Source organism: Limulus polyphemus, unplaced genomic scaffold (genome assembly GCF_000517525.1).
Source record: "Limulus polyphemus unplaced genomic scaffold, Limulus_polyphemus-2.1.2 Scaffold696, whole genome shotgun sequence".
In the NCBI taxonomy this organism is placed as follows: Eukaryota; Metazoa; Arthropoda; class Merostomata; order Xiphosura; family Limulidae; genus Limulus; species Limulus polyphemus.
In genome coordinates this window covers 427,337-440,931 of record NW_013666306.1, presented here as the reverse complement: position 1 = coordinate 440,931, position 13,595 = coordinate 427,337, and the positions used below count along the sequence as shown (strand labels likewise).

Genomic DNA, 13,595 nt, shown 5'->3' with positions numbered 1-13,595 from the left:
CAAGACATGGGCACCCGCAGAAAGGGGCAAGAGGTGGCATTTGCCCTCCTTAGATATCACAAACATTGCACGTATTATGATGTAAACTTAACATCGTAGTTAAACTAAATATTTTTAGTAATTTTTATTAAAACTGTAAATTTGTATTTATGTTTAAGCACACATAACACATATTCTTTCAGTCTGTTGACTTACACTGTAAAAGCTGATCCCCTATATATATGTCCCCCTTCTTGAAAATAATAATAAAGAAAACACAACGAGCAGGTAAAAGGTATAAATGATATTTAATTTTGCTTCTTACTGGTTTGATCTCTAGTGTTAAGTTCTAGCTACCCCGTGCTTGAAGGTGTTGTGTTATTATAAGTGTATTTTATTTTTCTATGGAATAAACCATTTTCAGCAACTGCAAATTATTTTAAGTAACAAAGAACATAATGTAGCGTGAAATGTAAAAAGTTTCATCACAAGTGTTCTCTGTCAGTTCTGGAAAGAATCATCTCAGGCCCGAATGTTCAAACCGTTATTTGATAAACACAAAATAACGCCATCATTCTTCCAGAATTATTTATTCATCACCCACAGCATATAATATTTACATTCATTCGAAAGCTTGAAACTAATAACTTAACCATAAGATAATAATTACGGAAACCGGATACATCGTAATGATTGAAGCTCACGATAAACAGTCTATCAGCAGTTTACACACTCCCAACAATGCGTTACAGCTTGAATATTATCACATTGTTAACTAAGTCTCAAATTTTTATCATGATTCAAAAAAAAAAGAAAGAAAAGAAAAGAAAAAAAAAGGCACAGCCTCGTGAATAGGAGAGAACAGATTAGACGGAAAGCAAAACATCTAGTTTGAGTATATTAAATATGGGTTCCAGTATGGTATAGCAAATTAGAAAATGAATCAGAAAAACAAGCTAATAAATAGAGAAATAATAAGGTTACCAAAAACATTATTCAAAACAGTGAAATGTCTTAAAACTGACAGCTTTCATTACGTTAGAAATCACAGAAATAATCTGAACCCTGAAACCCTCAAGAAGGGCCAATTTCGAATGCAATCTTTTTTTTATGTTGCACAGGCTGTGCCTTTCATTAATATTCTTGAAAACTATCACTATGATATCACAAAAAAGTTTTCTTCACTGTTTATTCATTTGATGATTACTATGCTTTAAATGTAATAATAATAAAAATTTCTGAATTTTGTAACCATTAAACATAGATATATATAGGATGAGAAAATATCTCACATAAATACATTTTTAATAGTTTGAGATTATTGAACCTCATAATATTCTTTTAGAGCAAAAGAGATTACATTTTTAAATTTCAAATATGTTTATCAGCTTTCTCCTTTGATTATTATTTTCTACCTACTTCCCCACTCAGGTAATATTTCCGAAATTGTACAAATGATATATTAATGATTCAAGGATTGATCACAAACTCTAAAATTGAAATTGACGAAGAAAAAACACACTTTCTTTGGGCAGCTGCAGAAGCGATAAATTATTGGTAGTTTTTCTAGAACATTTTTATAAACATTATTGAATAAATTTTGTACTAATACTAATTTTCATGTATTAGTCAGGGCTGGTAGTATCTTTGATATTTTCTTAATTGTACAAGTATGCTCCAATCTCAATAATTCACATCATTTGCCATTACTATTTGTAAACTTTACCAAATCTTGATACTTGTACATCCATAACCATCCTTTTATAAATCGTGTATTAATTCAAAGTGCAATGGGTGTATGGAAGAACTGGTATTAAATCTTGAACATTATAGAGAGAATTAGTGCACACAAAAAATACAACCCACTTCGTGCGTTTGTCAAATAAGTTTCTCCAAACATGGCTTTATACAAATCACAAGAGCATTGATATAATAAAAATATTATACAACAGCTACCTTAGTTTCAGAATTTGTCTATTTATATTTGACTAGAAAGTCCCCGATTAGCTGAAGGAGACGTTGTCACAGAAAACAAATTACAGATATATTCTGTTTTTACAAGTTTCAGAAAATTGTATTATTGAACATCATGACTCACACACAAACACATTGGTATTTCATAAGTGTAAAGGTTTACAGAAAAGTTAGGGTATTACAGCTAATATTTTGTATTTATTAAGTTGTATAAAATCTGAAGACCAATGAATCTATCATAGTTACTCGTGTGGGTTTCAGACTATGGAGAAATCATTGTTAACCACTGTGTTAGGCTTAATAACAATTCTTGTAAGTACAGTTTAAGAAAGGACGAAAAGATCTCGGAAAAACTTGTCATCATTCCTGAATGAGTAGAAATAACTCTGTATATTGTTCTTGTGTGATGGGTTCAATTATTTAAAAAAAATGATTTTAAATTAAAAGTGTAAATTTGAAACTATAAAAAGAAATCTAAAACAGACAGGCTGATTGGCTGTGTTTTCTTCTGAGTTTGAATATATTTGTTTATGGTTGATAAAAACTGCAATGAATTAGTGAAACTCTAAAAAATATTGCCCTTTTTAATTAAATTTGTAAGCAAAATTGTTTTTGAACTTTAACTATGAAATGTTAATGTGACTTAAAGTTTTGGAGTGAATTAAAATGGGAATTGTACAATTACTTTGTGCAGTGAAAGGTATTTTCTTTGTTACAGTTCTAATTTATCATCCATACTTATTTCATGTTACAGATGTTAATAAAAGACAATCTTTTCTGAATCAAAATTAAATCTTTCTAACAATCTAAAAGACAAACTTTTCTGAGCCAAAACTACATTTTTCATAAAATTCTTTTGCATTATTACTAGTAGATGTTCCATCTTACTATCAAAATTAAAAGAGGATGGTCTTTTCTGGACCACATCACTGACAAAACTCATCTATATTATTACTGGTTACCAACAATATATGACAATTGTACTTTTTGAAACAAAGCTACTTGACTGTTACAGTCCCGGTAGAAATTTTACTTACTACAATAGTATATGACAATTGTATTTTCTGATTCAAAACTAATTATTTTTAAATTTTATTCCCACCATTACTGAGAAATATTCAGAGAGTAATAAAATACACTGCTTCTTGAATTAAAACTATTTTGTTACAGTCCTGCGTTACCACCAGTGGTATAAAGCACTTTTTTTTTATTTCTAACCAGAACCAACGTTTTCACTTGTCTTTTCCTCTGACATTTGTTGCTCAAGAATTGTGGATTTCTTTTTGCCTAAATCGTGACTAACGTCAAACCCACTTCTGTCGATGATGGGTTACAGTAGAAGATCATTCCGACTCAACGAAATCTCCAGGCAGCTACTCAAGCTTATCGACGGTGTCGAGTAGTAGTGCGAAGACCTTTCTGTGCCAGCAGGTTTCGAAGTTTCTGTAGGTTATTCTGAGTTATAGGATCGTCAGGCTTGAGACGAAGAGCTTCCAAGTAACTGAACTCGGCTTCTTGAAGTTTTCCATTTACATGCAGCATGGCTCCCAGATTCATATGACTCGTTACATCCTGCATACCACAACAAAACTACAATAAGAATCTGATTAAACAGCAATATTTATGGTACGTGACTTTTAATGAAAAATAAATAGATAAAAGTGGCGGGAAGAGTAAAGAAAAACTGGCGAGCGAGGCGATGGAGAAAAAGTTTTGCTAAAATATATTCAAAGTGAGGTGGCACGTGGCACCTTCTGCCCACATGATGAACACACGCATGGCAATTTTAAATTTCGAGTTTCTTACAGTCACTTTATTCACTTCTCTACAGCATACGACTTGAGTCAAACATGCTTTTTGGTCTTCACTGTTTTTACAATTTGCTTTTAACACAAACTTATGAAAAGTGCTGTTGTAATACAGTAATTATTATTAAGAGGAAAAATGTTCTCGTAATCATGATTATAACAAAGGAAGACATAAAAGACAGTAATATAAAAAAGTGCAATGCCAAAGTTCTTTTAATAATTGTTGTGAACATTTAAGAAAAATACGAGTTTATATTAGTGGTATTTTTGTACCGAAATTTGTTATAATTTTTTTTACATTTGATATTAATATTTTGAAATTCATACAAAAATCTAGACTGATAGCAAACTAGACTTCAAAATGTTTTTGAACTGATGAGATGAGGTTTTCGATTAGGAACGTAGCACGCGGCTGATTAACTAATTTTCCATTTCCAAGGATAATAAGCTTTGAGAAATCTGTTAGACATCACAGCACGAAAATTGTTATATGCTAATATGAACTGGTGTAAATCATGCCTAAAATTCATACTTTTATGTTACAGACTTATTATAACGATTCTTATTATTTTTCTCTCTCTCATTTTTTACAAGCTGTTGATTTTGCGCCATCTACTGGCAGTATTTTTGAAGGGAACGGAATAAAACGAAACCATCTACACACCTTTATATACACTTTCAGAGAATCCTAAAATCATGTGGATTGTTAATACAAATATGTATATGTTTTCATAAAAGATAAGAAATCAGTAATGCATGACCATTCGAGACACTCATTTTGTTACTGTATAAGTAAGAATTCATTTGCAAGGTTTTGTTTTTCACCTTATGGGGCAGGTAGTTGTCGTATATTAAACTCCACAATTGATCCTTAAAGTTTATCTAGCACTTTTTGATCGACGAGTGTGTTTGTGTGTATGTGTTTTATGCTTTGTTTGTTTGTGAAAGCACAAATCTACATCTTTCTGAGCTCTGCCAACCGCGAATATCGAATCCTCATTTTTAGTGGTATAAACCTTCAGACCTATCAATGAGCCACCAAGAGGGAGGGCTTTTTTTTTATCTGAAATCAACTGACCGCAAAAATCACCAGGTGGTAACATGTTAATCTGAAATTTGTTTAATACTTATCTTTTCTTTAGTTTACCCTCGAAGGATAAAAGTGTTTTTGATTAACTAACGAAATCTACTAAGAATCGTCCACGTGGTATTATAATTTGAAGTTTAACACTTTTTATTGGAGATCAACTAACAAAAATTCAATAAAACGAATTAGATGGTATTAAAATAGGCTGGAGTTTGCTTAATACATATATATTTATTTATCAGGCCTTAAGTATTAAAAGTTCATTTTATAGCCTCCAGGTGTCGCCAGGTTAGTTTGTAATTTGTTTTATACTTTCCTTACCAATAGGTTTTTGTCGAGTAAATTGAATTATTTAGTAAGTGTTAAAATTTCCTACGGATCCAAACGGCAATAACAATTTGAAGAAACAAAATGTTTCAACAAAACTCCATAATTTATCCAATCGTATTTCTAGCTATATTCCTGAAATAAAATATTTTCAACCCTGACTTGTTATCAGTTAAATTATTCTATTTTCAACCCTGACTGTTATCAGTTAAATTATTCAATATCCTTACCTTTGGTCGTAGCTTGACAGCTAAATGATAATAATTTTCGGCTTCCGTATTTCGGCCAGCTTGTCTAAAAAATAAGAATAAATGAAAGCCTCAAAAATAAACCTCGATGACTTTTGGAAACTTTTGAAATTCTTATTTATTTACAACTGTAATTTATTGTTCAATCAACACAAAAACGTACTTGCTTGTCTAAGTATATAATATTTCATATTTTTGAGTGTGGAAACACTAGTGTATCTTTTTGAAGATTTCATAGCTGAAAGCTTATTTGTTTGTTGTTAAGCGCAAAACTACACAATGGGCTATTTGGGCTTCGCCCGCCACGTGTATTAAAACCCGTTTTTTACTGTTATAAGCCTTTAAACTTACCGCCGAGCCATTTGGGGAGCCTATGGCTGAAAGATAGCAATGCTTTGATTTTTGTAGGAGCTGTGAATTTCTAGCAAGGAATAGAGTTGTTTTATAATAATGATTTTATCACCTAATATTTTTCTAAGTAATATTTTGACACTAAGTAAAGAATAAACTCCTAGTGGAATAACACATTCCTTACATTGACAGTTGTAAGCTATATTTCGGAATTTAAGTTCACGGCTGACTATCATTTGAATAACAGCAGCTTGAAAAAAAAAAACTCTGAAAATAGATCAAAACACTTTCTTTCAGATAATCAAGAGATCCTACATTTTCGGATGGGTTTAGCTATGTAATCATATTAAAAGTAATGGTTAGAACTGCGTGAAACACGGGCATTTGCTTACTTACTTTTCTAGTCGCAAACAGATTTTATTTTCTAAGGATGATCAGCAGAGTTTTTAGATATTTTAAGCCTTTATTTAAAAAAAATTAAAAATTCCCAAACTCTAAGATGTAGGTCCAAAAATGGTGAGAAATGAGCTTACTCTGCCAAGAAAATCATTTGCAGACAGCTTTCTTCTTTACGGCTTTCTTGACAGAATAATTACCGACTATATTTCGTTCTGCTTTATACTTTACGCACCTGATTTATGTTATTCATTTACTAAGAGAGATTAAAATAAGAATTATTTCATTTCCAACTTAAACTGAGAACCCCTACAGCGGTAACATGCATGCATTGAGGTGTGCATAAATAATTACAAAGTGATTACTTAGGTAATCTTTGACGAATGCAAGGCATGAAAACATGGAGTTAATATCAAATATACATTTATAAAATATTAGCAGATGCCTGTTGAAACGATTCAACTGTAATTTTTCTAAAAATAGTGATAAATAAATATTAAATGTGCAGTCAACCCAATCCATTGGATCAGAGCCTATATGCAATATGATTGTTATTTCATGTGTTATTTCAATAAGGAAAACTGCATTACGTTTGTTTTTAAGCAAAGAATACTGACCGCAGTGCATTTTTGGCAAATATCTTTGGGTTTCGATGCAATGGATGCATCCAGCAAACAGAGTACTCAGTAGTTGTGGGGATTTTTCCGCTGGATGCCACCGTTACTGGTCATTTTACTGAGCGCAAGAAAAGATCGCTACTGAAGTTTAAGTTTTTTGACAGTTGTCATTTCTATAAGAAGTGTCAAACGGGAGATATTCATTTCACTTGAAATCAATTTATTCGATTTTGTATAATAAAATCATGCAAATATATATATAAAAATATACGTTTCTTCTGTTCATGCTCCTATCTTCGAAGTATCTCTTTCAATCAGTCGACGGAGGAAATCCCGTGAAATTCCCTCACAAAAAGAAACATATTTGTTCTTATATTTTTTCTCAGATTGGCCGTTTAGCACATTCTAAGACCAAAGAATCGATGTTGATATCGATATGAAATTTAGGAATTGCAAAAAATAAAAAAATAAAATAATTTTCCTGTTATGTATTTTTCAAAATAAGCATTTTGATATATAATATTTTTCTATGATTAATCGTCCAGGAGATATACAGCAAGACAAACAGACATTTGGCTATTATATACAATATAGATGATACATTAGTTGTTCCGTGCTAAAACTTTTGTTGATAGAAGTATTCGATACTTACCTCAGTGTGTTAGCAGTATTGAAGACAATTTCGTATTCTTCAGGGGCTAGTTGCGCTGCACGAAGATAAGTTTCAGCAGCTTCGTTGTGACGCTCCGATTCTGACAAAAACTGACCTAAAAATACCGGAACAGTAGAAACTGTTAACATTACTTAGACCACTTCACAAGAAGATACAGAAAGTATAACAAAATTAACTAAAAGAGATCCAACACTATTTTTAAAACATTCCCTAAAATAATAAGCTATTCACTGAAATTACAACGCAAACATTATACATTTAACAGACAAAAAAATAATAAAAGAACGAAGATAAAATGGTGCCTTAAGTAAACTGATCGATAAAAAAGTAAACGCAGGAAAAGTGAGCATAGTGTATAGGTGTGCATCTCAACAGAACCTTAAGTAAAAATAGGCTTTGTGGAAACAAAGCTCTAGAAAACATTAACAGAAAACTTGGTGCAAAGATCCAGATCTATACCAAATCAATTTCGTATCTACATAATTATAGATTAAAAATAGTTTAATAAAAGTGGTTAGTAGAATAGATAAAATGTACCGAATGTTTATATAAAGAATATATAGATGCGTGTTTTTGGAAATCTCATGTGTCTGGTTATTTTACAATATAACCGTGGTTATTATGTATTGGTTTGTATTGAATTTCGCGCAAAACTACATGAGGGCTATCTGCGCTAGCCGTCCATAATTTAGCGGTGAAATACTAGGTAGCTAGTCATCACCACCCACCGCCAACTCTTGGGCTACTTTTTTATCAACGAATAGTAGGATTGACCGTTACATTATAACGCCCCCACGGCTGAAAGTGAGAGCATGTTTGGTGGGATTCGAATTTGTGACTCTCAGATTGCGAGTCAAGGACCCTAACGACCTGGCCATGCCGGGCCGGTTATTATGTATTATAGACTAATTGTAATGCTGGTAAACAATGTAGTCATGATTCTAGACTAGCCATAATATTGGTAGATACTGGAGTCATTATTTTAGACTAATAGCAATGCTAGTAATCAATGTAGTCATTATTCCAGAATAACTGGAATAGTGATGGACACTAGTTATTATTTTAGACCAGCGTTTCCCAAACCTTCTTGGCCACGGAACACTTTTCAGCTGAGATAAAGCTTACGGAGCACTAGACACGTGAAATATCGGCGTAGAGGGTATGTTGCACGCGCAGCGCCCTCTAAATTTGTAAAGTATTCATATTTATACATTTTAATGAATTTTTACATTTTTATGCTTATAATATAGTTTAGGTACAAACCTCTCCACTAAGATATTATGTTAAATAGATATGGCATCTTCTATAACTCTTCTTCAATGCGAAATCAATATTATCTAATTATAATACATAAGAAAATATTTCATAAGTTATGATCGTACAAAAAGTGTAAAATCTATATACTACTAAAACTCTGAGATTGTTTGTTTATTTGTGCGTGTGCTTGCCTGTAATTAACTACAGCAAAAACAGCGCACATTAGCACCATATTTGTAATGAAATGAGAACAGAAATAGAATAAAACAAATTTCGTTAAAATCGAGCGACGGGTTACCGAGTTATCGCCGTTTTTCGGGTCACTTTTCGTACATTCCATTATTATAAAACTTCGTTTTCCACCTGATGAATCACTTTAAAATATCTCCTATACAACAATATATGCACAACAGAAATTAAATAATGAGATGAAAATGTGTTATAAGGGCGCGTAGAAAGAACAACAATAAAATGGACCTACAATATTATTGACTGTTTGCAAATAGTAACTATGGAGACGAGAACAACAACAACAAAGTTTTATAAACGAAGATCTCTCGCCGGGCATTGGCTATTATATTATTTCCCTGTCAATGTTTCCATCTTCATTAAAAGGCGTAAGATCAAAAAACAAGATCTTGAAGAATCTATCTATATACTACTAAAACTCAGAGATTGTTTGTTTGTTTGTTTGCTTATTGTCTCAGTCAAAAAATCATTCACACTACCGTTCGCGCTCTTTACGAAACTTCTTACTTCAATTTTTTGAAAAACGAAATGATCTTTCCTTTTACTCCCGATCAACAATCAAATATTTTTTCTTGAATTATGAATAACACGAACGATTGAAATATTTAATTAAATTATCTCAAAATAAACCTTCCTTTCGGTGCAATATTGAAATTAGCTTGAATTCTTCATAACCTCTGAATAGTGGTTGACCCAACGGGTCACGGTGGTCTAGTATTTTTATTAAAATTTAAATCATGATTTTCTCACGGAGCACCTATCAATCTCGGACGGAACACCAATGTTCCCGAAACATAGTTTGGGAAACGCTGTTTTAGACTAATCGTTGTGATGGTAAACACTGGAGTTATTATTATAGACTAACCATAATCTGGTAGATACTGAAGTCATTATTCTATATTAACTATAATGCTGGTAAACACTGGAGTTATTATTATTATAGACTAACCATAATGTTGGTAAATACTGGAGTCATTATTCTAGACTAACCATAGTGTGGTAAATACTGAAGTCATTATTCTAGACTAAAAATAGTGTGGTAAATACTGAAGTCATTATTCTAGACTAACCATAGTGTGGTAAATACTGAAGTCATTATTCTAGACTAACCATAGTGTGGTAAATACTGAAGTCATTATTCTAGACTAACCATAGTGTGGTAAATACTGAAGTCATTATTCTAGATTAACCATAATGTTGGTAAATACTGGAGTCATTATTCTAGACTAACCATAGTGTGGTAAAAATACTGGAGTCATTATTCTAGACTAACCATAATGCTGGTAAACACTGGAGTCGTTGGGCGCAATGGTCTTGGCTTTCAGAAACCACTGCTCTGCTTCTACAGGTCGATTCTAATAAAATAAACATAAAAACGATTAATATTGGTGATGCATACAAGGTTGGTAATGCTATGCTTCTCTTTAAAAACACTTTAATGAAATTACCTAGGTTGAGCTTTTTGCACAAAATATTAACTCAAAGCAATATACTTTTACCTTTACCTTACTTCCTACGTGTATAAAAAGCTTTAATTATATATTGCATCATATACCAGCCTTTTTCTGTGGCAGGTTCGAAAGCCTAATATTTACGGTAAATCAATATGATATTTTACCAACACAATCTTTGTTGTTCACCAAAAGATGACGCTCTTACCAATTTGGACAATAGTTTCGCATATGTGAGATGCGCGGGAACGTGATTAGGCTTCACTCGCAGAGCTTCTTTGTACCACTGTTCAGCGTCAATGAACTTTCCCAGCTTGAAGAACGCTTCGCCTACAAACAAAAATAGTTTTATTCAAGCGAGTTTTCATAGGCAAAAGAACAAATAAATGCAAGAATAGAACGAATAATCGTGTTAAAGTCCAACGAGATGTCTTTGTTGTCGAAACTTACTCTAAACTAATTTGATGACGAAGAACCCACTTTGAGACTAATAATGCTTGGAGATGGCTTGAATGGGTAATGAAGAAAAACTTTAATATAAGTTTAACATAACAGCAAATGTACAACGTTTCGACACGGTTTTTGTCATCATCAGGTACCAGTCCTAGTTATTTCACGTTTTGCCAACTTTAAGCAGTACAAATGTACAAATAGACTTTACCATAAATAGCAGGTTAACAACATAATATACTTAACCAAATATGAAAAGTTTAGATTAATAAGTTGGACTTTGAAAAACACATTTTTAGCTACTTAATGTTAAACCAGTTTTCTCTCGTCTATAGTGATAAGAAAGACTGCTGTAATAATCTAAGATGAGTCTTTATAAACTAACCGATGACACTGAAGTGGAAGGTAATGCTGTGCTTGGTGTGTTTGAAAATACGATTATCACATTCATGAAAAAGCCGTAATGAAATCTTTCTACAATTCCCACGTGAAATGGAACAATTGTGACATTTGAAGTTGAAACTAGAACTTATTTACATAGAAGATAATCCCAACTTTCCAGAACAAAATAAAACGAACTGATTCCTAAAATAACCTGATTGCAATGACGTAGCGAAAGGGGGTGACCCCCCAAACAATATGTGTGAAGTTTGTTGGGAAATTTTTTATCCGTCCTTTTGGAGAAATCTCAGGAAAAAATCCATAATTTCTTGTTGCTGCGAATATTTGGGCAATCATCAAAAACGTCATAAACAATTCAGCAAATGTACGGGATAAAAAGGTGATACAATTCCTAATTGGATCAGGCGGCGTACACTAGTTTGCTAACGGTTTTGATAGTTTTAGCACTTTAACTTTACCTACACATTTTACGCTTAAGAATATGCGGAAATGTCGAGCAATCTTTTATTCAGGACACGGTATTTTGTCGACAAAATTCAGTCATGAACCCCCCCCCCCCCTCCCCTCCCTAAACACACACAAATATAGATACTTCGCTTCACCTGCCTGTTTCTACGGTGTCTGTAGATTTTTTTAGTATTAATATATGCTTTTAAGTTTCAATGATGTTAAGTAAATATATGCTTACAATTAAAATTTTGTTAAGTTGTTACGGTTCAGGATATAAGGCATGCTATGTATACGATACTAGACACGAACATTATGTAGGTGAAGATAAAATATACAATTTGGGTGCTAAAGAGACGAAAAAGACAAGAACTCTAATAATAAGTATAATAAGGTTAGCAATGTGATACACTTTCATACGAATTTTAAACTTTTCTGGTATTCTTCACATTATTTTGGGGTCAGTCGTGTAGTGTTACATTAGTTCTAATATTCTGTTTATGTAATACACCAATAAGTGAATCATTACGACAACTGAGTGTAACTTTTACTCAATTTAAGATAAAACAAAAATAAAGTGAATGAAACGCACTATATCAACAATCATAAATGACTGAAGAAAATTACAATCCTGGGTAAAATCAAATACTTTGAAGTGAACTACATGTTAAATATTATTACATTTCATCGTGTCATAGTTCAGACATGTTCATCGCTTAAAACACTGTTGATTGTGAAATATACAAAACCTAAAACTTACTGTGAAATATACAAAACCTAAAGCTATAGTATAATCACATCACTACAAGCCATTATATTTCCGACTTTCCAATGTTGTAAATCATATTAAAATCTTCAGTCACTTTCATGTTATCCTTATAGTCTTTTACTGTAATTATCAGCTTACATCACGTTTTTAATGTTGTTAAAGTCTTCTAATGAATAGTCTTAACTCATTTATTCGTATCTTACTTTAGAGTTATAATTAAATGTTCAGCTTGCAGAGTTAATTACTAAACATTCTTAGTTAATATTTTAACATTTACTGATGATATTTTAACACCTGCCTTCTTATATCAACAATATGATACGACTCTTCCTCGTAATTACTAAGGGAGTTTAAACAGCTATGTCCTTTGGACTTCTGACATTTATAGAAGCGCTTTATTGCTTAAGGGCTCTCAATTTGAGGCAAAGGAACGTGAATGAGTTCTAGGAGTCACCAGGGGTATTATATCTAGTACCCAGCTACCATGTCCTTCATTAAATTTCAGCTCCGTTAATGATAAGCACTCATTTTTCTCACTTGGGTTTTGAAAGATTCATTTACTACTCACTAAGTTAACTATCCTGCCTTCACTAGGTTCGTCTGATGCGCAAGTATACATGGAGTTGTGACTTAAGAATAATGCTAATTCGGTCTCTTGCTCTTAGGATAAGTACAGGGATCTGACTGCACTTTTTAAAGCGCCCAAAAAATACTTCAGTCTTTAATTTTAATGTATGTGTGTGTGTGTGTGATGAAATATTAAAGGTATTTTATTAAAATAAATGCTCCGTAAAATATTAACATTTTATACATGTAATATGAAAATTTAAAAAAGTGGAACATGTAGAGTGTAAAAACTATTTACCTAACAAGTTGTACATGAAGTAAAACTGACTGCTTACCTAAAACAATATACTACGACTGAGGTTGACTCCTTAACTAACACATTATACAGCGACTGAGGTTGACTCCTTGCCTAACACAATGTGCAGTGACTGAGGTTGTTTCCTTACCTAACACAATATACAGCGACTGAGGTTGACTCCTTACCTAACACAACGTACAACGACTGAGATTTACTCCTTACCTAACACAATGGGCAGCGATTGA

At 32.3% G+C, this 13,595-nt stretch overlaps 1 protein-coding gene across 1 annotated transcript in view; it reads right to left on the bottom strand.

Moving 5' to 3' along the window:
• Window positions 1-560: 560 nt before the first annotated feature.
• LOC106460037 (transmembrane and TPR repeat-containing protein 2-like) overlaps window positions 561-13,595 on the bottom strand; it is a 293,344-nt gene continuing 280,309 nt past the window's right edge. Inside the window, exons 11-15 of the mRNA XM_022386643.1 lie at window positions 10,626-10,747; window positions 10,240-10,321; window positions 7,440-7,554; window positions 5,406-5,469; window positions 561-3,525 (exon numbers count right to left, since the gene is read on the bottom strand). Of these exons, the coding sequence (XP_022242351.1) occupies window positions 3,337-3,525; window positions 5,406-5,469; window positions 7,440-7,554; window positions 10,240-10,321; window positions 10,626-10,747 (572 nt within the window). The 3' untranslated portion in view covers window positions 561-3,336. The remainder of the gene's footprint in view (window positions 3,526-5,405; window positions 5,470-7,439; window positions 7,555-10,239; window positions 10,322-10,625; window positions 10,748-13,595) is intronic.